We start from the raw sequence: 24,224 nt of genomic DNA, 5'->3' as shown, positions 1-24,224 counted from the left end.
AACAATCTCTACCTTGATGCAAAATCACATATTTGCTTTGCCAAACCATCACTTTGTTCATTTCTTGAGACCTAGAGAAGTTAAACTTCATTCTAACTTCTCTACTTAAATGATATTTATAAACGTATCTACAAGGTTGTCTTCAATCTTGATCTTGACCAATCGAACTCTTCCATCTTCAACAACTTGCAGGATATAGTGATATTGAACCAATATGTGTCTTGATTGAACCAATATGTGTCTTGACATCATGTGGTTAACATGGTTCTTGGCCAAATGGATAGCGCTCATATTGTCACAAAATAGTTCCATGGGCTTGCATACAATATTCATCTCACCTGTCAATCCTTGAAGCCACACGATATCTTTTGATGCCTTTGTTGCCGTCATGTACTCGGCTTCAATAGATGACAATGCTACCGTGTCTTTGAGCCTTGACATTCAATTTACCGGTCCATTTGCAAACTAAAAAATAAATGCGATAGTCGACCTACCTCTATCAAGATCACCAGCAAAATTTGCATCCACAAAATTTTGTATTGGAGTTGAGCCCTTGCCAAATTTGATTGCATAACTAGTTGTACCTCTTAAGTACCGAAGCACCCATTTTGTTGCTTCCCAATGAACCTTTTCGGGGTTTGCCATAAACCGACTTATAACATCAACCGCATACGCAATATCTGGTCTTGTACATACCATGATAAACATTAAACTTCCAATCGCATTTGTATAAGGAACCTTAGTCATGCTTCTTTTTTCTTCTTCCGTCTTTGGACTTTGTATTGAAGATAATTTGAAGTGAGGCGCCAAGGGTATCTTCACCGGCTTTGTATCTTTCATGCCAAATTTATCAAGCACTCTTTCATTTTGTTTATTCCTTTCAATTTCAATCTCAAGGATTTGCCTCGGCAGCCCGAGATCCTTCATCTCAAATCTTTTGGTCAAAGAAGTCTTGAGCTCATCAATTTTTGTCTCAACACACCAAAAGCATGTCATCCACATATAAGACGAAAATCAAGTATGTACCATCATCAAAGACTTTTAAATAGATGCAATGATCATACTTACTTCTTGTGTACCCAAGGTTCATCATAAAAATATCAAATGTTCATTATCAATGTCTTGATGCTTGCTTGAACTCATACAAGGACTTCTTCAATTTGCACACAAGTCCTTCTTTGCCCTCCTTTATGAAGCCGTCCGGTTGTTGCATGTACCTCTTCAAGCTCTCCATGCAAAAAAATTGTCTTTACATCCATTTGCTCGAGCTCTAAATCATGCATACCAACTAACCCAAGCACCAAGCGAATTGAGACCAACTTGACTACCGGTGAAAAAATTTCATCAAAGTCAATGCCATGTTTTTGCGAAAAACCTTTTGCCACCAATCTTGCCCTGTATCTTTCAAGCTTGTCATCGAGGCCCTTCTTTATCTTGAACACCTATTTACAACCAACGATCTTTCTACCTTTTGGTAGCTCGACCAAATCCCAAGTCTTGTTTCTTTGAAGGGTCAATATCTCTTCTCCCATCGCTCTTTTCCAATGTTCGATACCATTGTTATCAATGGCTTTACGGAATGATGTTGGCTCTTTATTTTCGATTATCAAAGCATGCAAAGTATTTGGATCCACATAATCTTTGTACCCCCGAGTCCACGAGTTTCTCTAGTAGAGCGCCTATATGCCAAAGGCACAATTTCATCATGAAGGCCATGTGGTTCTTCATCTTAGCTTCCTAGTTCTTCATGCTCTTCACTATGATTAATGAGAATATTTTCACAAGGCATAGTTACACTTGGTGGAAGTATTTTGGCTTTGCTTTCAAATTCTTGGCCCTCTAGTTGCACTTCTTGAACATTGTCCTTCATCATCATCCTTTTTGCCAATAACTTGATTCATCAAAATGCACACCACGGCTAGTGATTATTTTTCAGGTACTTGAATCCCATAACCGGTACCCCTTCACACCCTTGATATAACGCACAAAGATGCACTTCTTTGACCTTGGATCCAATTTATTCCTTGGGCAACTTAGAATAAGTGCATATCCATCACAACCAAAAAATTTTAAATCGGAGCAGTCACTTGGAGTTTCATACCATACCTTATTAGGAGTTTTGCTATCCAATGTTACCGAAGGTGATCAGTAGATAAGATAACAAGTCATTGATACGGCTTCGGCCAATAATTCTTGTTCTATGCCGGCATTGCTTAACATGCACCTTGCACACTCCATCAAAGTGCGATTCATACTCTTGGCCACACTATTTTGTTGAAGATTGTAGGCATTTATGTAATGCCTAGTAATTCCCTCAGCCTTGCAATAATTTTCGAACTCCTTTGAAACAAACTCTCCACCATTATTGGCCCGAAAAACTTTGATGTGATGCCCCGTAGATTTTTCAACTCCAGCTTTAAAATTCTTGATACACAAAATACATCACATTTAGACTTGAGAGTTTTGATCCATATATTTCTTGAGAAGTCATCAATAAATGAAACAAAATATAATGTGGCTCCATAAGATGTAGTTGGTGAAGGGCCAGATGCATCCAGGTGAATGTAATCAAGTTTATACTTGTTTGTAGGCTTCTCGGCCTTGAAAAGTTGTCTATATTGTTTCCCATAAACACAATGCTAATAAAATTCGGATCCATCAATTTTAAGTGTAGGAAAAAATTCCTCTTCATCAAGACATTCATACCCTTATCACTCGTATGCCCCAATCTTCTATGCCATAGGCAAAATGGAACTTCCTCACCTTCGACCGCGGAATTAATTTCATCCTTTATTATTGTGCTTCTCAATAACTTGTACAAGCTTCCAACTAAGACTTCTTTCATCACAATTAAAGCCCCTTTTGATACTTTGATTACTCCACCTTGACTGATGAACTTATAACCTTCCTAATCTAGAGAAGATAGGGAAATCAAGCTCTTTTTTAGTTCCGACACATGCCTAACATCCTTAATTACCCAAATAGTCCCATCAAACATTCTTAGGTAAATCGAACTCATTCCAACCACCTTGCTAGTGGAATTATTACACATGAATACGGATCCTCCTTCACATGACTTATATGAGTCAAACCATGATCTATGGGGGCACATGTGATGGGTGGATCCATTATCAAGAGTCCAATTTTGATAGAATATTAATTATATGACACCATCAATACTTCATCTTCAATGAACCCGGATATACTCTTATATATGATTTGCTTCAATCTTGGATTCACTTGGCTTTTCACCTCTCGCATTAAGAGCTTTGGAAGAATTCACTTTATTTCTTTTAAAACAATTCTTCCTTATATGACCAGGCTTCCCACAATGCCAATACACATTATTGTTATTAAGCCATCTAGATTTTGATCGAAATCTTGAATTACTTCTTGAATGATTCCTTGATGAATCACCTCGTTCATTCGATCGACTTCTTGCCACAATAGCTTCCGTCATTTGATCGACCTCTAGCCACAAGAGCTTCCATTTTTAATTCCATCAAATTTCCCAAAGATTCCTTCTTTCGAAGTTCATCGACAAGTAGGGCACTACCCACCGAGCCCAAATCGAGATAATCTTTTTTACTACAACTCAATGTAGTAACAAGGTTATTATAGGATTCTGACAATGAACAAAGCAAGGTGGCCACTTTATCTTCATCATTCATATTTTATCTTCATCATTCATTCTCGCACTAATACTCTCAAGTTGACAAATGATGTTATTAAACGCATTCAAGTGTTACGACACATTTTCACCTTCTTTTATTATCAAGAAATACAATTTTCTTTTTAAAAAAAATCGGTTTGTGAGAGATTTTGTTTGATACAAAATTTCCAATTTTTCCCATAAATCTTTTATCGTCTTTTCACCAACAATATTAAACAAAACTTCATTCGCTAAACACAAGCGAATAGTGGCTCTTGCCTTCATATCGAGTTTGTCCCAATCATCATCAGTCATATTTATCGGTTTCTTATCTTTTCCAATTGATGTTTTGTGTTGTTATTGATATACCAATAAATCTTGTATTTTTAATTTCCAAATTTCAAAATTATCTTTCCCATTAAACTTCTCCACCTCAAACTTGTGAGATGTCATTTTCTCAAAAAATACTACACTAATTCCTTGAGCTCTAATACCACTTGTTATAAAATCGAGATAACCCAATCACCCCTTTTGTACAAATCGTGATATCTCAAATCCCACTAGATATGATAAGCACTACACCACAACGATTTCAACACTCAAATAACATGCCCAATATGCAATAACAAGTGCAATATAATTGCGAAAATATAAAAACAATAAAACAAGCAATATGGGAATTATCAAATTACAAATACAAATAAAAGTAGAGAGGGACACGCACATATATGTGGTTCACCCAAGATAGGCTACGTCAATGGGCAAAATGGCAAAAGTGTATTCACTATCCAGGAAAATTTATGAGATTGGGGTTATGTAGAGTTACCTCATAATCTCAAGGAAAAACTCAAATAAAAGAACTTTCTACCACCAAACCACCTAGAATCGACTCCTTTTTTCGATTCACCGATGCCGCGAAGATATGCCGATAAAATGACTCAACTTGAACCCAAATGGTGGCACTAGAGTTTGTGGCAAAACCCCTAAATTGTTTTCTCTACGTTTTTTACTTTCTCTCACTTTTCTTTTCACTCTCCTTTTCACCCAACCTAACGAGCTATAGAGCCTTATGAGAAATAATATTTTCATTATGACTAAAATAACCCTCATCATAATGAAAATGCCATGGTGTTGTTATTTGGCATCACGTCCCAACAGTTTTCTTTATCTCTGGCTTGCTCCACCTCGTTCGATTTCTTCTTAGGCCTCAATTGCCACCTCCAAGAGAACCAGAGCTCTCACACTCTGCAAATACTTTTCAGGCTCTCACTCTACATGCTCACTTTTGTGGGGGGAGCATCTCCTTTGATTTTTATGGAGTTTTCATTTCTTCTTTGGGGGACTCAATTGGGGTTTCTAGAGAGAGTGAGAGAGAGCAGTTTAGAGTAAGTGGTTATGGATGGTGAGAATGGAGGTGACCACGAATTTTAAAAGCAAGTGGAGATTGGGGTAGAGAGAGAGAGCAAAGGGGGTTGCCTTGTGTGATGGAAAAAAATTTAGTCCCACATTGAATTATTTAAAAAAGTAAGGTGAGGGGCTTTGCTATAAAAAAAAGGGATACGTAGAGTGAGAAAACACAAGAGGGAGCTTTGGATCCAGGGTTGGGTATTGGGTGGGTTTATTAATATCTAGACTTGGATCCATATCGGAAAACCTTCGGGTCTATTATGGATCAAGGGTTGGGTATTGGGTGGGTCTCTTAATATCTAGACTTGGACCCATATCGGAAAACCTTCGGGTCTATTATGAAGGATTTGGATCCTACCTGCAGGTCAAAGGCTTAGACCCATAGTTGGATCCATGTCGTGTATACTTGGTGGGTCTTGGGTTGGATTTGTCATGTATATCATTGTTTGTTGGTTTGGCCAGTTACGGTGATCAATCAGTATTTAAAAAAAAAAATTCAAAAAAATGTATATACATTTTTTTAAATAAGGAATTTGATTTATAATGCATTTCTAAATATTCTTTACATTATGGTAAAGATTAAAAATTGATTTGATCATTAATACTCACTTTTATATTTTAAAAAAAATTTAAAAATAATCCTTGACAAATATAAAATGGGTTAAAGTCTATATTTTTCAATAATTTTCAAATTCATTTGAATGTATTTTGTTTTAATCATTCTTTATATGCTTTTCATATTTTAGTAGATTTTTTTTGTAATATTTTTCAACACTTTTTTTTACTGCACGAGACTTGCCTGGCTAGAGCAGTTGAATCGACCGGTTTATCAATTAGGCCGGTTAACCACTTTCAAGCCCATGTCCGGTTACCCGTTCTATATCAATTTTGCGAACACTGGTGTATACCCGGCGGGTCACCTGGTTATGCTGTTTCGTTGGTTAACCAAAGCCAAGCCTAAGGGGAAGAGTTTACTTCCTAGTTTTCAAGGAGAAAAAAACAAAAAATGTCTTGAAAGTATTGCACCTAGGTGGTCATCGATACATAACTACCTATTTTCAAATTTCTTTACGAAAAGCGAATCACCTAATTATATTGGAACCAAATCTGAATCCTAATGTCATCGTCCAGCAAATAAAAAATCACATTAAAAACCAAAATTCAAGTGTTTGCCTTTTTTTCATAAATTCCGCGGTTTCATTAAAACACCAAGCAAAAGTAGTCAACCCATTTTTTGGTAACAAAATTAAATTTTACAAGTTCATGTTTGGTTAAGTAGCCCTCTTGTTGTTGCCGTATATCATTAGAATAAAAAAAAGAAGTAAAGTTGGACCTTATTATCCAAATAGACCAAAATACTTTGATATTAGAGCAAAGGGGAGTACTATTGAACCAAGTTGAAGAACAATAACTCTTACAAAATCTTCACCCTTAAACGTGGGTGAGATTCCCTTGCTTAATTATCGAACTATAGCATAACTAAATCGAAAACAAAAATATAAAAAGTTAGTTCCTACGAGTGGCTAGTCTTAATCATTGGATACATAACTTCCTAAGGATTGAAATGATGGGGAAAGAAGAAACAAAACAAACTTGAGAAGGAATGCAAACCTTCTACCACTTGCATTCAAAAGTTTGTGCATTGAATGCACAATTTATAGCACATGTAGCAATAGTGCTTCGATAAGATCCAAAACTCAAATTTGCCCCTTCTTTTCTCCTTCTGATCCTCCCCATAGCTGCACTCGTTCAATCGCAGATGCAGCCTATATTATGAAAACAATTTAAACAGACACAGATTTGAATCAGTTTAGCTTTGTTTATGTAGATGCTAACAATCTCCAGAATTGGTTTCTCACCTCTTTGTTCCAATTAGTCCGCCAAATGATAAATAACAGTATTAAGGTTTGCAATGCAGTTCCACAAAGCATACCGGTCCAGATGCCCTAGTAAGATGTGAATTGCCAGAAAGACTATGTAAGCCCAAAGCATGACAAAATTAAGTAAATACCTAAGAGTATCAGCTGAGTGACGATAATAGTTCTCGATATATTATAGATGGGGCATTTCATCAGAATAATTCCAGGACTTCAATATATTAATTGACATGTAGTTTATTTGGGAATTCAGCAGATATTTACTGGGACTGTAATATTAAACATATTATTTATCATGGAATAACATTTTAGTTATATATGAAAAGTTATTACGCAATTAAAAAATAAATATGCTAATAAGTTTATAGTTATATATGAAAAGTTATACACAATTAAAAAAGAAATATTTTAATAAGTTTATAAAAGATGAAGTTGACAACAAATTCTACAGTATATCAAAATTAAAATATCAAAAACCACCATCCAATTTAATGGCTTTGACTTGTATATCCATTATCATTTACTTGCAAATTGCTTTCCATTTGCCTTATTTAGATTTCAGGGTGACATGTTTGTTATTCAAACACAAACTGCAGATGACATACATGTTATCAGAATGAGTTCTTTATCGTGAGAATAATAGGTGTGACAAAATATTGCAAAAAAGAATTATCGAAATATTATCTGGTCATCAACATTAGAACTAATCATGATAATTAAAAAAGAAAACATAAAAATGAATTTGTAGAAGATAAATGTCTCTAAGATTATCAGTAAATATGACAAGCCCCAATGGTAATCAAAATATAGAGAAATGCAGACTAGGTCATGAGAAGACGAGCAACCAGGATTGAAGGGTAGAGAATTACATTTATTTATTTGGCCAAAAAGTAGGTGTATTGTATTTTGAAATTAAAGCAAGAAACAAAGAGGGGCCTTTAGCTTTTAAACCATGAACTCTCTTGTTTAAACTAAATTCCGATTAAAGAAAAAAGAATTATTTTCTTTATCATAAGAAAAACGAAGTTAAGAGTTAACCTTAACACCCATGTTGAACATGTAACCTAAAAAGAACCCAAGAGGAAGCCCAAGAATATAGTAGCAACCCAAATTTATATAAGCTACTAAAGCTTGCCATCCTCCACCCACCGCAACACCTGCAAATACCAATTAAAAGTATAAAGCACCGACCTCAATTAATAAAATACATAATTAGTGAAATGGTGATCACACGTTAAAAAGAAATAAAAACAGCAATATGCCATAGGAAGAAAGAGATGAAAAGAATGCAAACTATACAAAAATATTGCTCTCTCTCTCTCTCTCTCTCTCTCTCATGTACACAAAATATGTGGCGCCTGATGTGGCAAAACAGTGAACGAATTGCCTGAAATGACAGGTTGGATGCTGTTAAGCACCATGGTCACTGCAAGAATGGGAGCCAACTTAGAGACAGCTTGTTGGAGAATGTCACTACTTGTAAAAAGGACGGCAAAATGGTTACGGGCTACAAGAATGATAAAACTGAAGAAAAGCCCAATAATCAGAGACGTAATAAGCACCACCACAACAGCGATCTTTGCAGCCCTTGGATGGCCACAGCCGAGTTCATTTGAAACCCGAACACTGCAAAATAAATTCCAAATAAGGAGCTGGTATATATTATCATTTTCATCAAAGAATCATAAGAAAGAAGAAGAAGAATATTCACAATAATCATCAAGAGCATAGTATGTCTTTAATAAAAACTGATTGAAACGGGCTAGCACCTGATGGCGGCATTGAACGCAATGAAAATCATGGCCTCCCCCCCATTGACATTCATGCTGAAAAACAAAAACAGTTAAAACACGTCGTCATCAAGCAATCCTTCATCTTCTTGTACATTTTTCTCTTTTTCAGAATAATTACTTCCAATGGATGTAGATATAGAAAATTTGGTGCTCTACATTTTATAAGTTGTCAAATGCAGTCAATTTTTTGTGGTGTTTTCTTCTTACGATGTTTCTTGCTAATATTATGGGACTTTCCCATGTAGGGCAATACCAAGTTAACCCGATTTGTGTGCAACTCAGGGTTCAAAAAAAAAATCCAAAACATTGCAAAAAAAGATATGGGTATGTTGTATAAGATTTTGGACGTTTTTGGCATAGATCGGTGAGTGTTTTTTTTTTTTTTTTTCATAGTCCCTATTTTTATATTTTCCGTTTTTGGATTTTTTTTTGAAATGTCCCAACATTAAATCAATTTTTTTTTTAAATCCATTTTTCTATACTTCTTTAAAGCATACTTGGACTTTTTAAGTTTTTTTGGGTTTTATTTTACTTTAATACATTTATTTTATTTTTCACATTTTTATGATGTTATTTTAAATTTTTCCAGGGCTTTTTGGTCTGTATAGGACATGACTCAATCCACTCAGACTCGGCCGGCCAAGACCTCGTTCTCTACGATTTCTTCTTGTATTTGTAATATAGAAAACCTCGTTCTCTACGTTTTCTAAATCACCATTTTCAGTTATTTCTTTTGTGGGCAGCATCTTGCTATTGAAGTTATCAGAGGGTCAACTGCATTACCCTTATCTCACTTAAAGGAAATGCTCATCCACTCAATTGGAATATGGACTAACACAATATAAATAAATTAGAAAATAGAAACCCAATTAAAATTTCAGACTGAGGATTAGATAGTCTGTAATACAGCACTGCACTATTCCACAAGGTTTTAGGTTTGATTTCCAGATCAGCCCAAACAAAACTACACTAATTAATAATAAATTATCTCAAACACAGGAGAGAAGAACCACAGACATGAAATAAGGAATAGAATTTCAACTTTCAAGTAACAAGCACTGATGGAGAGCATCCTTAGAATTTAAAGTGAAGCTTTCTTATGCAAGAACAGAGTTTAGTATTAGAAAGCTAAGTTGACAAGAACCCAATAAGCCTCCCCAAGCCTACTTGACTTATCTCTACCCCCTTAGATATAAATGTCTAGCAAAAATAAGTAATCCTATTATAATTTTGAGAAGTTCAATTTATATTCCTTATCCCTTCTGCACTCTATCATCCCTGCTCTAATTACTAAAGAATCCCATAATTAATTAATGAAATCATAGATCAAACCCACAAGCTTCTAAGCTATATAACAGCAATCGAGAAATAAGAATACAAATTATTAGAGCTCACCATATGGAGATCGAATCGACGGCAATCTCTGGATTCTCAAGATGGCCTGTGAGCACAGTTAGTGACATCATGTACCATACCTCCAAGCAAAGCATAACAGCTGAAGCCAAAGAAAGCCTCACAAAGGCCCACATGTCCTTGAAGGCCAGCCATGAAAGGCCATTCCATGCATCTTTACACCAATACACCACATAAACAGTTTGAGCAATTGAGATGAACCAAGCTGACACATTCACGACAACCGCGGCACCAGGAAGACCCCAACCGAATAGCCAAACAAAGACCCACAGAAGCAAAATATGGATAACGAGAGCTATGAATCCGATCCATGTAAAGGCCGCGAATTTGCTCTGAGATTGAAGGAACTTTTGGGTAGGGAAATTAATGGCAAGTGCAAAGATTTGGGGTATTGTCCAGATTGTGAATTTGCCTGCAAGGTTTGAGATAGCTCTGTCTTGGCCTAAGAGCACGAGAATTGGGGTCGAGAACACATACACAGGGACAAGAAATAGACCAGTGACGAGGAGGATTATCCATGAACGCTGCAGATAGATGCCCAGCATTTCGACCTGGCCTGCTCCAAATGCTTGGCCGCACAGTGTCTCTGCAGCGCTCCCCATTCCCAGCTGCAAGTTGAGGAGAAAATGTGGTGAGGGTGGTGAGGATGCATTTCTCTCCAAGCAAATGTTCGACTTGTAATAGTGGGTAGAGCCCTTCTTGTGCAGATAACCAAACAAGAAGTCTACCTCTCTCTAAACCAAAAGTTGGGCTTGTCGTAGTAAGTGAAGACTTCCTTTTTGTGAAGAAGTCTCAGTTTATCCGAAGAGACACCTTGGGTCCATTACTTACATGAATGTAGAGATTTGTCTTTTTATAGACAAATAAAAAAAAATAAAAAAAATTACATATACTTAAACTATATCCAAACTTACCATAAATACAAATATTGTACCTATCGTTCTCATAAATCTTGATTACAATATATATCTTCTATATTAGCTTAGTAGAAGATATATACTTTCTTTTCAAACTTCTCCTCAATTTCAAGATACTATGAGAGAGTAGCTGGAATTTGAACACCAAATTATGAAAACGAGCGGTTGGATCTTCAGATGTGTAGCATGACCAATAGAAGCAATGATTGTCATGCTCAAATTGTTGGATCAACAAGAACATAAGAACAATCGATGAGGGCTAACTAAAGCAATGACAAATCAACAAGCCGTAGAGACAGAAGGTTCGAATAGATTTGGCTTGAGCAACAAACAAAAACTTCATATCTTCTTTAGAGACAGAAAAATAGTCGAAAGAGCTGAAAAAACAGAATGGCACTTGAAAGAGCCAACATAACTCGATGCATATCTAAGACAAATTCGACAGCTCACAAACCATAACATATAGGATCGAGTAACAGATTAACAAACTCGGTCTTACAGACAACGCAAAGATAACCTAAGAAACAAAATTTGTTTTTCTTTTTTTTTAACAAAGAATTAAACTAACCAACAAAAATCATTCACTCTCTCTCTAAGCTATAACAAACAAGACCCACAAAGTTCAAAAGATCAAAGGAATACGGTAGGCCACACAAGAGGACCACCAACCCACCAACCAGCAACAACCACAAAACCAGCAACCCCATTCAGTTTATCAGCAACTTCTTCAGTATCAACTAATGAAGCAAAAGCTTCATCACTAGCACGTGCACCTTCAACCTTCTCTCTTGCAACAAACCTATATGCAACAGCAACAACAAAGTAGGGTGGGCCTAACAGCACTACTAAGAGAGAGAAAAGCACATATTCGAAAAAGGTAAAAAATAGTGATAGAGGAAGAAAAACAAACAGTGATAGAGGGAGTTTCGGATCCAGAAGAGACAAACATGTAAGAAACTAGGAGAGAGAGAAATTGAGCAAGAGGATGCAGCAACGGGGAGAACTTTCGATCTAGATTAGGAGTTTCAGATCCAAAGGAAGATGAAGAAGATCAAGGATACATAGTGGATTTCAAAGATGCGATTTCATATCTAAACAAGAATGTAGTAGCAACAGAGGTGATCTCGGATTCCGTAGGTAATTTAAGATTTTAGTTTTTTCTTCTTTTTTTTGCCGACGTTTCAAAGGGAAAAGTTTATATAGAGCCTAGGCTCTAAACAATCAAATTTGAGCCTACCTCAAAACTTTGACTAGAAGATGTTGTTTTGATACCCAATGATCATCTCGACCTCAAGATACATGGACATGAGAAAAAAATAGATTTCAAGTTTTCAAAATAGACATTTTGTAACTCGTCTTTGGACGGTCAATTTTCAAGATTTTCAGTTTTTCATAGATCTGTCGATCTACACTATTTTTTAAGTTTTAAACTTTATAAATAAAGATGAAAATATATTTTAAGAATGTCACAAATACTTCCAGAAACCGCACTTCTAGATACTATTTGAAGGTAGGCTCTAATTTGATTGTTCAGAGCCTAGGCTCTATACAGACCGCACCCATTTTCAAAGGAGGTTGTTTTTTCTTTTTTCTTGGACGAATTTTCAGAGGAGGGTTAATCTCAGATCTGGTTGTTTTTGGGTGTTTCAGAATTTCTTTTTTTTTTTTGACGAATTTTCAGAGAAGGGTTAATCTCAGATCTAGCTGCATTGTGTGTTTCAGATTTTCTTTTTCTTTTTCTTTTCTAGGGTGAAGGATGGTTTTCCTGCAGATCTCTGGTGCTTGTTTCCCCGTAGATCTCAGGTCAAACTGAGTTTTCTAGCTAACTGTGAAATTGCGAGGATCCCATCATGTGCTCATCTTTATATGCTCCAACATGTGTTTAGAAATGCGGTTATCCAGGACATCAGTTTTAGCGACAACAGTAGGTGGATTATGATAAGTTCTTCCAAGGGAAGAAGCCATCTCTTTGCAATTTCTCCTTTTTGGTGGAAACATGGGTACACAGTCAAATGAGGTTATTATGGTCAACAGTGGTCATGATGGAATGTTTTCATTTACCAGACCGGGGGTTCCGTGGCCACCTACCTCATATTCTTCAAAGCATAAGCATTTTGTGCTTGATTTTCCAATCACTTTGTCGGCAGTGAGCCAAATAAGAAATGGGAATAATGGATGGAGGGCTACTGTGAATGATTCATATAGGTCAAATCGGGACAAGATCAAGTAATAGCAATCAGATAGGTCAAATCGGGATAGGATCAAGTAATAGCATATTAACAAACTCGATCGTTCAGGCTTTGATACCATGTGAAGAAGTATCAAGTTTTGTCTAAGATTTATTTCTATTATTATCATCTATAGTTGTCTATATAAGACAAGCTTGTATATTCATATTGATTACTGGACATTGAGTCTCTTCTGAGAAACCTGAGAATCTTCAAATAGTATCAAAACTAGATTCATCTTTGTTGTGTCCATTCCTATAAGATTATGGTACTCAAGCTACTAGATCGATTATGGATATACATTGAGTTTTGTAGGTTCTTCCAAATGTCATTTTGTTTTCTCGGTATTTGTACCGAGTTCTGTTGGTAGTTCCAAATGTCAGTCTATTTTCTCGGGCGACTCGATTGTTTTTCTTATCTCTAGAAAAAATCTGAAATTATTGTTTGTTGCTCAAACCTACTCTATTCGAACCTTCTGTTTCTGAGTATTGTTGATCTATGCGTTGTCCTGTGGTTCATCCGCTTGTTGATTAAGCAATCTGCGCAAAACATCCACTACTTCTACTAGTCATACTACGCACATAAATATAAAGATTCAACTGCTCATTTCTACAACTTAGAGTTCAAACTCCAATTGTTCTCTCTCATAGCATCTTGAATTTGAAAGGGAGTGTGAAAGAAAAGTACATATTATCTAGTAAGTTAATATAGAAGGTGTATAAATATAGAAGTTGTATATTATAATCAATATATGCCATTTTCATCGAGTTATGTTGGTTCTTACAAATGCCATTATATTTTCTCGGCCGACTCGATTGTTTTTCTCATCTCTGGAGAAGATATGAAGTTTTTGTTTATTTGCTCAAGCCTACTCTATTCGAGCCTTCTGTTTCTGATGACTGTTGATCTATGCACTGGCATGTAGTTCCTCTGCTTGTTGATTAATCACTCTATGTATGGCAACCATTGTTTCTACTAGTCACACTACACGCATAAAGATAAAGATTCAATTACTCATTTCTGTAACTTAAAGTTCAAACTCCAATTGCTCTCTCTCATAGCATCTTGAGTTTGAAGGAGAATGTGAAAGGAAAGTATATATTGTCTACCAAGTTAATATAAAAGATATATAAATATAGAAAGTACATATTGTAATCAGTACATATGAAAAGGATAGGTACAATATCTTGTATTTCTATGTAAGTCTGAGTGCCTTGTGATTTATTTATATTATTGTTATCTGTATTTGCTTATATAAAACAATCTTATATATTTATATTGATTAATGGACACTGAGTCCCTTTAGATAAACCTTAGACTCTTCACACTTTTGTAGATAACCAAAGTAGGGATCTCTTGCTCACCAAAATTTGGACTTGTACAATAGATTACCAAAATGTTGTTCTCTCTCTCCTACCAAAATGTCTCTCTCTCTCTCCTCTACCATATGTTCAGGTTCTGGCAATGGGGAAATCTATGCCTAATAGATAATCAAAAAATGGATTCCCTCTCTTTATCATGTACAGAAAGGTACTCAGCAAAGAAGAAGGTGGTCATAAGTGTTCTCTCTATAATGTTCTCGTAAAAAAAAAAAAAAAATGCACATGACGCAGGAGACAATGAGGAAGTGTTCCAATGCGTGTTGAAAAAAAAGTTTTAAACCACCCGACTAATCTAACTATCATTTATTTTTATAGCAAATTCAACGAAGAAAATACTCTTATTTTGGACAGGAATATGTCAAAATATTTAGAGCGAAAAATTATCCCAAATTAAAAGTTTTTTAGAGAGAAAACCTATTTTATAATTTTTAAAATCATCTCAAATTTCTTAAAAAGAAACTATATTTAAATAGAATCAAACTTTTAAAAAGAAAAAATATAATATTTTTAGACAGGGAATCATGGGTTTATACATAAGAGGTATTTTCAGCCAAAATAAAGCCCTTGAGATGGCACTAAAAATAAATAGTAATTTAGTTAGCCCCTAACATAAAAAAAAACTAATGCTTTTTTTTTTAAAACAGTTACGCAGCCTACTTAACACAACGCACTTCTTTTACCCGGATGAGTTTAAAACTGAGACAAAAAGAATCCTTGTATTATATCTTCCAACCGTAGACTAATTCTAACGGCTTTTGACCCTAATTGTTAGACCAAACAAATCTTAAATAACATACCTTTTTAAAACCGTCATCTCTCTCTAGGCATTATTTTCCCCAACTCTCTCTCTCTACAGATTTCCCCAACCCTTCTTTCTGTCATCCCCAACCTCTCTCTCCAGCCTGCCGCACTCTCTCTCTCCCCTTCTAGATTCAAAGCTTAGGAGTTAAAAGGAAATCACCCATCTGACTCAACCTCCCAAAAATGAGTCGTGCGGCTTTCACGTGAGGAGAGAGGATTGGTTTTACAAAAATAACATGATTTTAAAATTTATTTGGATTAACAAAATAGATTACAAATAGGTAAAGTTGGTTAAAGAAGTTAGAAAATATAATAAAAGGTGTGATATTTATAAGGTTGAAACTTTAAACAATCCAATTAAGGCGCATCTCTAAATTTTATCATAATATGTAATTTTGGTGTAAAAAATTCTTAAGATAATTTGAAAAATTATTTTTATATTAAATTATAAAATTTAAAACTTCCAAAATAGTTAAAATCAAGTAGATCTATAAAAATATGAAAATCTTGAAAATGGATGGTTTTGATAATGTGTTGTAAGATGCACTATTTCTTACACTCAAAATCTTATTTTTTTCATATTCTTATCTCACTATCGAGATGATCAATTAGAAGGTTTTTCAACATTAAAACAACCTTTTCCGATGGATTTTTGAGGTGCATATGTAATTCTACATTTTAATGTTGCAACCTTATATAATTTTTTTTCTATAATAAATGGGATCTTCATACTCTAAGATATATTTTGAAACTTTGGGTCTATTGATAAATGAAATTTTAAAACAGGGAGTACAGAGATATTTTCTCTTTAAAAAATAAAAAATAATTCAAAATTGACAATTTTGTTCGTCCCTTCACTTTACTTTGATCTAGGCTAAAATCCAAAAACTTCAGCCTCTTCAGTCAAAGCAAAGCGAACATGATTGATCCGGCCCTAGATCTTCATTCTCCAGTGGTGGGGTAGAAAACCCTTTCTTAAAACCGTGATTCCTTTCTTTTTGTTTTGGAAAAGGAGATAAAACGTGTGTCGGCTCCCCTAGGGTGAGTGCGCGTGTACGCACATGGGTGACCTCAGTGCCCACTAGGATAATGGTTGGACGATACAGTGGAGCGGTTTGAACCAATAAAATAAATGTACAAGGTTAATAACCACACGATTTGGCCTGTGGTTGACCATTTTGTGATTTTTGAAAGTCGTCGAAAAGCCACATTTCTGACTACCCGAAAATTGTTCCTTCTTTTGAGCCTTGGTTGGGTGCTTTCTTGGACATCTTTCATAGTGTATTTTACCTCAAATAGAAGTTCTTTGAGTCACGGTGGAAATGCCTCTGTTTTTGGGTCTATACGTCCTCTAGGCTTCAAGTTATGATCCTCGGAGTGAGAGAACGTCATGCACACTGGATAGGGTCACATGCCTCAAATGAGGCCCCCGACCACCAAACTTAATCAACCCTGACAGATTGGGTTACAAGCCCCTCAAAAGACCTCTGACTTCCAAAAAAATCCGAATTCTGACGAGTTAGGAAACACACCCCTTAAAAGCGCCCCCACTTGTTGGAACCAAGAATATCCACTAGTTACCCCGTTTTCAACAGGCTAGCCATGATTTACCCTCTTCCAAAGGTCATGTTGATACCGGGAAACAAAATTGGGAGAAAAATAATGGATTCAAAAGAGCTTAATTGAAAATCTACTACCCTTGAGTGAGGAGAAAGAAAACTATGTGCTTAAGGAAAAATACCCTCTCACACCATATTCCCTAGTTGGACTACACTTTCACGGGCCAAATTGAATCCTGATGGATCGGGTCACATGCCCATGAGGCCTCCGACCACCAAACTTAATCAACCCTGACATATTGGGTCACAAGCCCCTCAGAAGGCCTCTGACTTCCAAGAAAATCCGAATTCTGACTAGTTAGGAAACACACCCCTTAAAAGCACCCCCACTTGTACCCCTTTTCGACAGGCTAGACGCGATTTACCCTCTTCCAAAAGTCATGTGTGATACTGGGAAACAAAATTGGAAGCAAAATAATGGATTCGAAAGAGCTTAATTGAAAATCTACTACCCTTGAGTGAGGAGAAAGAAAACTTTGTGCTTAAGGACAAATACCCTCTCACACCATATTCCCTAGTTGGACTACACTTCCACCATACCAACCCATACACCACACCAACCTATACTTCCTACTGCCCATATACCACACCTATGGGACCGAGATGATGCCATTATAACGGCTCTTCAAAATTAGGCTTATTGGCTTCTTGTAGTCCTTGGGCATATTTGGCACCCATGGGCTATGGTTGCGACCGCTTCCTTTTTTATGTGTATGAGGAAAGAAGTGTGACAAAAATACACGACAACAATGTTAACATTGATAACCGTTATTGTATTTTTCAAAGCTTGTTAACTTTTAAAAATAAATGATTAAATGTCTCGGGCACATTCTCTCCCAATTACGTATAAATTTTTGGGATTGTATAAAAGGAGACTATCTACTTTTGGTATAAAGAGATCATAATTATTTTTAACCATTTGATGTGAAATCTAATAGCTTGGCTATGTCACAAAATTTGAAAAAATTTCTTTTGAACTTTGAATTTGATTAATAAAATAAATACAGCCATTCAATTTCACATCTCACAGTCAAGATTAATTATGACAACCTTATAAAAAAAGGTCTCATTGTATACCTCTCCTAAAAGCGTAGCATTACCTCCAAAATGAAACAAAAAGCAATAATGCCCAAAATGACAAAGCAAATGAACTTATATAATTGCAAAAGTTAGATGTAAACGACAAATAAATCTATCAAGTTCTAATGAAACGAAAAGATAATGCCCAAAAGGAATAAAAAGTAGAAACCAAAATTACAAATGAGCTTACATAATTTAAAAGTTAAGAAGTAAACGACAAATAAATGTATCAATTTCCTTTGTAGGACCATAAATAGTGGAGGCAGCGAAGCCAATAAAAGACATCAAAATTCCAAAAATTAAAAACTTTCTCTTTCATTATATGGACAGTTCATTTTCAAACTCTTGACACTTTTTCCTCTTCCTCTCCTGTTTGATTTCTGTTTCTCACACAAAAGATAGAACGAAAATACGCCATGGGATATGAGAGACGGAGAAAACAATCCCTCTCTTTCTCTCTCTAAAATGGTTGAGATTAACGGGCAAAAGTGGGTGGCCATTTGCAGAGGAGCGTCAGCGGTGAGTAGAAAAGAAGAGAGAGAAAAGGCATACGTAAGAGTCTCGGTCGTCAGTGGAGTGGAGTGGAGTGGAGTGGCGTGGGTAGAGAGAATGAGAGTGGGAACGTCATTCTAGATTTAGAGGTTAGGTAGAGTACGTGGTCGAGAGGAAGTCGTATTTTTATTTTGGAAGTTTTAATATCTACCTTAAAATGTGAATCTTGAACTTTTTCTCAATGACGTGTCTTTTCCTGAAAGTAGTCTTTCGTAAAATATTTTTTTATATTTTGAAAAAGTTACCGATTTGTTCGGCACTTTTCATGAAAAGTTTCATAAACTAATTTTCCAAACAAAAATTATTGGTTTTTTTTTTTACTTTTTTTTTTTTTGTTTTTTAAAAGTAAACAATGGAGTGTCTTTTTTTAATTTTTTTGATGATCACAATTCACTATACATAATATTAACATTATTAATATGAGATTATATAATACAATCTTAATAATATATAAATATCTTCTATTATATTATAACAAATACTATATATATATATATATATATATATATATATATATATATATATTATCAAACACAATATCCAAACCTTTCTTAGCATTCCAACAAGTTATCAAAGACATTATCTAGACTTTATTTAAGAAATTTTTTCAAACTCTGTGACACATCCAAACTATCAAATTTTATATCGAATGGTTGTTAGTAATTGTGACCACCGTGTATCAAAGGTAAATGGCCTCATTGTATATATATATTTTTTTTAATACGTCCTAAGCTCAGATAAAGATGTATTTAATATGTCCTAAGCCTAGATAAAAGAAGTTTTTAATATGTCTTAAGCCCAAATAAAAGAAATAAATTATGTTTAGATAGGTAGTCAATACAAAACTTTACAAAAAGTTTCAATAAATTCTGAATCTACCGTTTTGACGGATTAGGATTTTTATAGCTCATCACAAATAGTTGAGAAAATGACCATGATAATGATGAATATCAACCTCCGAGTTGGGTCGGGTTGGGTCCGAGACAGAACCCAACCCAAGTTGGCATATTAAAAATAAAACTTATTTTATATATTATTTAGTATACATATTTTATATTTCGGGCCAAGCCGACACGATTCAATTGGGTCCATGCCATATCCAGGCCCCGACCTAACCTGGTCTCACGTCCAAATGATTTAGAAACGGACCTGGTAGCGGTGGTCAACCGAACCCGACAGCTGCCACGAGAGACCCTGTCATTTATCACCCTCCAACTCCGTTGCACCACGATAGAGAGAGTCATTATTTACACTACTTTTAACATTTTTAATGTATGGTATCTTTGGGCCCGCACCACTCTATCACCGTCCGACTCATTCATCGATGGTAATAAGCTCATCGCGTGTTTTATCATAACCATATGAATACAGCGGGCCCTTTTAAATGTGGATGCGGTTAGCATGCGGCCAAGCCGGCACATATACAAGCGTACTTGGCAATAAATATATTTGATCTTTAATTTTAAAAAAATATATAATTTTAACATGGAGATCATAAATATGAAAAAATAAATCAATTTTAAAAATTAAAAATAATATTTATATTAAGAAAACATTTAGACCATTAGTTACAATTGTTTTTATTTTTAGATGGACCACCTATTTAATTTCATCTTTAAGATGGATGTTTTATTTCTCTAGAACACATATTGTACAATTGTGGTCCGGCCCACAAGATACAATTATTCTTTACATTTTCTTGTAAAAATTTCATCCATTTTCATGATTCTAAGCACCTGATCTTCACGAAGTAACCATGATAAATTTATCAAAACACACCAAAATTACTAATAAATGTTTAACATTTCACTCATTTTAAACTAGGATCTGATTTTTATGCGGCCAAGCCGCATATGTAGAAACGCATGCCTCGTAATAAATCTATTTTTAAGATCGATTTTAAGACTTAATTTTAAAGAACATAAAATCTCTAACATGGAGATCATGGATATAAACAAATAAATAATTTAAAAACTAAAAATAATAATTCCAATAGGAAACATTTTGATGGTTAATTTCTTTTGTTTTTAGATGGAACACCTTCTTGTATCCATATTGAAGACGGATGCTTTACACTTTCTAGACTGCATATGTAAAAATGCGGTCTAGCCGGCATCAAACTATTTTAAGAATATTTGACGGGCTACTTATCGAAATAAGCTCTATTAAAAAGTTAACCTACATGACAAGGTCCATGAACCATTGGAACGCAATGATTCGGTTTCCAAAATATCTAACACTTAAACTAATTTTAAACTATTCTAAATATATTTTGATGGGATATTTATCGAAAGGTGTCGTTGGTATAAGGTTACAACTTTAAACAATCTAAGTAAGTTGCACCTTCAAATTTTATTATAAGATTTAATTTTTGTATAATAGGATTATTTGAAAATTTATTTTCATATTTAATTATAAATTTTAGAACTCCAAAAATTGTTAAAATCAATTAGATTTATGAAAAAATTTTGAAAATTGACGGTTTAGATAATGTGTTGCAAGATGCACTGTTTTTTGAGATTTTTTTTTCTTTTTCATATTCATCATCTTGATGTCAAGATGATCAATTAAAAGGTTTTTCAAAATTAAAACAACACTTTCCAATGGATTTTTGAGGTGTATTTTTAATTCTACATTTTAAGGTTGCAACCTTGTATAAACTTTTAATTCTACATTTTAAGGTTGCAACCTTATATAAACTTTTAATTCTACATTTTAAGGTTGCAACTATATATAAACTTTTTCCTTTATCAAAAGAAGCCATATTAAATAGGTTTTTAAATTCATTTGGTTTTTTTTTAAATCATATATTAAATAGTTAACTTGGATATTAAATAATTAGCTTGGGCCTCACTCTAGCTAAACTGCCGGGCCCAAAAAAAAAAAAAAAATTTCTGTATAAATCCTTAATTCACCATCTTATTTCACGATAGACCATCTTTCTATTTTTTTTCAAAAAGCATAAAAAAACCTTCAGAATATTTCATGGTACCCCCTTATCTCTTTATCTCCTAGGTTTATTCATTTTTTGTTATAAAAACTAGCCCCAACAAATTGTTTTATTCTATTTCAATCCAAAAGCTTTTTTAACCTATGTTTCACTTTTTCAACCCCATCTTTCTCATTTCTTTTTTTTTTATAACATAGATATATTATAACAGAGAGAGAGCCATTGCCGTAGTAGAGAGAAATTACCGCGGTCAAAATGAAAACAGGAAGGACACGATAGATGGGATTGAAAAAATACAAAATATAGTTACTAACAATTTTGGATTGAGATATAATAAAACAATTTGTTAGGGTTAGTTTTTGTTGCAAAAAATAAATAAACGTGGAGGGTCTAAGCCACTAAATGTGTCCCGAAGATACAGCCGGGCCAGATAGCCAGCGTGTTTCGGCCCAGCCCTCTTTCCGTTCATTTTGTTTTATTTTGTTATTTTTTTATTTTATTCAGCCTGACAGGCCTGGCCTCAATAGGACTAGGGCCCGGGACTTTTTGGACCCGTCAAGGCTGGGCCGGGCCTGTAGTGACAAGAGGCAGTCTATTCCCGGCACTGGAGTATCATAAAACTGTTAAACCGTCACGAAAACTTCAAAAGTCGAAATGAGTAAAAGTTCGGTGAGAAAATGCGTGAAACTTCAGGAAATGGTTCAGCAATTCGCGACTTTTTAATGAGTAAATATTCAGCAAATACTGCTCAAAAAAAAAAAAAAAAAAGTTTAGCAAATAGAGTGAGAAATTCGTGTGTACATATAACTCCAATAAACAAGAAACAAATACTAAGATAGCACAACGTAATCGGGAAAAATAATATTTTAAAAAAAAATCAGGTGATATACGATAGATTTTCCATTTGTTTTTTCAGGTAATCTATTATCACAATCTTTACAAATAAATAACTCAAAACCTAACTGGAAAAACGAAAAAGTAGGCCCTTATTTCGTAAATTAAATCTAAAAAATGTATTAAAACAACCATAAAAGCTGGGAACTGTTAAACAAGTTATGCTTAAAGAAAACCAAGAAAAAAAATGGTCTAAAAAATAACCAAAAAAGCATAAAAAACGCCAGAAACTACAAGAAAACCAAAGAAAGTCAAAGAAATCGCCCAAAACCACAAAAAACATTGCCGGAAACTTCAGCCAATGGTCGGAAATGCTGAAATTTCCGGCCCAAATTTCGCAAACTCTCATCTCCAATACTGAATTCACTAAAAACTTTCCAAGCTCTAACAACTCCAAACAAAATTCCCTTTTTCTTTCAGGCAATGCATCAAACCGCAAGAAATCGCATTCCGGCCAAAAACACGCCGGAAATTAGAATCTGGCCAAAATCCCAGTGGAGAACCACAAGCTCTCCTATTACTCCTACTTCTAAGAACTCAGATAAAAAAACTGGGGAAAACCTTTAAAATCCAGAAACAAATGCTGAAAAGAGGCATTTACCATGAATCCGAAGGTGAATGTGGAGATAACGGATGAAGAAATGGCCACCCCTGCTAATTCCAGGTTCCCTAAATGGCCAACAAACATCTGCGTAGTCGAACCTAGGGCAAAAAAGCACAGCGTATTGAATATAATGGGAGCCGCGATTGTCCATAGCTTGCGAGATTCCGACCCAAAGAGGGCTCTGGCTTGCCGACAATTAGTGATCGCCGGATAATCTTCGCCGGAAAATGCAGAGTGTTCCAGGAGAGGCGCCTCCATTTCACCGGCTAACGACGAAAAGTCGCCGGAATGTGGCCCAGAAAGCCGGAATAGAGCGCCGGAAAAGGGCAGGTGGGATTTGTGATCGCTATGTGGACAACGAGTCCCCCGCCGTTTGTCCGGTTTTCTAAATGGAAAAAGTCCTTATAGTCACCCAAAACAAAAATTACCCTTTGAAGCCTTTTCGAAGAACGCGTATACTATGCTCCCTCAGGAGCATAGTTACTTCTACTCCCTCGTTAAGATGACCTAGAAGAATATCTTCAATCTAAATTTTTTGGTAATCACCTTAGAGTCGTTAGATTATTATTATTCTCAAAAAATAAAAATCCAAGTTAAGTTTTCTAACACTTAGATCCTACCCCTTAAATATTAGACAATTTTTATTTAATTTTGGGACATTTTCTTTTCAAGTGCTTAGAAGGTGTAATTAGGAAAAAAAATTTATTGAGGTTAATCTATATGTTACAGAGGTTATATTTTTAAAATTTGCAGTCAGAAAAATAATCTTAGTTGGGTTTTACTGGAGGGAATAAATGAACACTACACTCTTGAGGGATTGGAGTATCTTTCAATAATTAACTTTTTCGTGTCCTTTTTTAAATGTGTGCATTAATAGTGTCGAGAAAAGTCGTTGAGAGTTTTATGATAGCTTTAAAATATATTTTTATTTTTATTTGTTGAGATTAGCTTTAAAATATATTTTTATTTTTATTTGTTGAGATCTTATGATAGCATTAAAATATATTTTTATTTTTATTTATTTAGTTTAAAACTTAATTGGGCTTAATCTAAAT

General features: G+C 34.8%; 1 protein-coding gene and 1 long non-coding RNA gene across 3 annotated transcripts; one reads left to right on the top strand and one right to left on the bottom strand.

Annotated features, from left to right (window-relative positions):
• Positions 1 to 6,396: 6,396 nt before the first annotated feature.
• LOC18422828 (protein DETOXIFICATION 35) lies at positions 6,397 to 23,542 on the bottom strand. Its single transcript, XM_006827471.4, has 7 exons — positions 23,167 to 23,542; positions 10,125 to 10,750; positions 8,706 to 8,762; positions 8,324 to 8,562; positions 7,975 to 8,093; positions 6,919 to 7,005; positions 6,397 to 6,825 (listed from the first exon to the last, which is right to left on the bottom strand). The coding sequence occupies exons 1-7, from the start codon at positions 23,425 to 23,427 to the stop codon at positions 6,757 to 6,759; spliced, it is 1,458 nt and encodes a 485-aa protein (XP_006827534.2). The 5' UTR covers positions 23,428 to 23,542; the 3' UTR covers positions 6,397 to 6,756.
• Positions 11,777 to 14,058, top strand: LOC148781406 (uncharacterized). 2 transcript variants are annotated; one of them, XR_016059588.1, is made up of 2 exons: positions 11,777 to 12,196; positions 12,808 to 14,058. It is a non-coding gene; the product is annotated as an uncharacterized LOC148781406 (long non-coding RNA). The 2 variants fall into 2 exon arrangements; XR_016059587.1 differs by having other exon boundaries at positions 11,966 to 12,196; positions 12,782 to 14,058.
• Positions 23,543 to 24,224: the final 682 nt, after the last annotated feature.

This window comes from Amborella trichopoda, chromosome 7, assembly GCF_054954075.1.
Source record: "Amborella trichopoda isolate Santa Cruz 75 chromosome 7, AtrichopodaSantaCruz75HAP2 v2.0, whole genome shotgun sequence".
NCBI lineage: Eukaryota > Viridiplantae > Streptophyta > Magnoliopsida > Amborellales > Amborellaceae > Amborella > Amborella trichopoda.
The sequence above is the reverse complement of the archived record's forward strand: the minus strand, read 5'-3'. Positions and strand labels throughout refer to the sequence as shown.

Bases quoted from the DNA above. Each gene is read 5' to 3' on its own strand.
- LOC18422828 (XM_006827471.4), bottom strand. From the start codon at position 23,427: ATGGAGGCGCCTCTCCTGGAACACTCTGCATTTTCCGGCGAAGATTAT. The intron at 10,751-23,166 runs GTAAATGCCTCT...CTCAACTTGCAG, and splicing joins CATTCACCTTCGGATTCATG to CTGGGAATGGGGAGCGCTGC. The intron at 8,763-10,124 runs GTGAGCTCTAAT...TTTGTTTTTCAG, and splicing joins GTCGATTCGATCTCCATATG to CATGAATGTCAATGGGGGGG.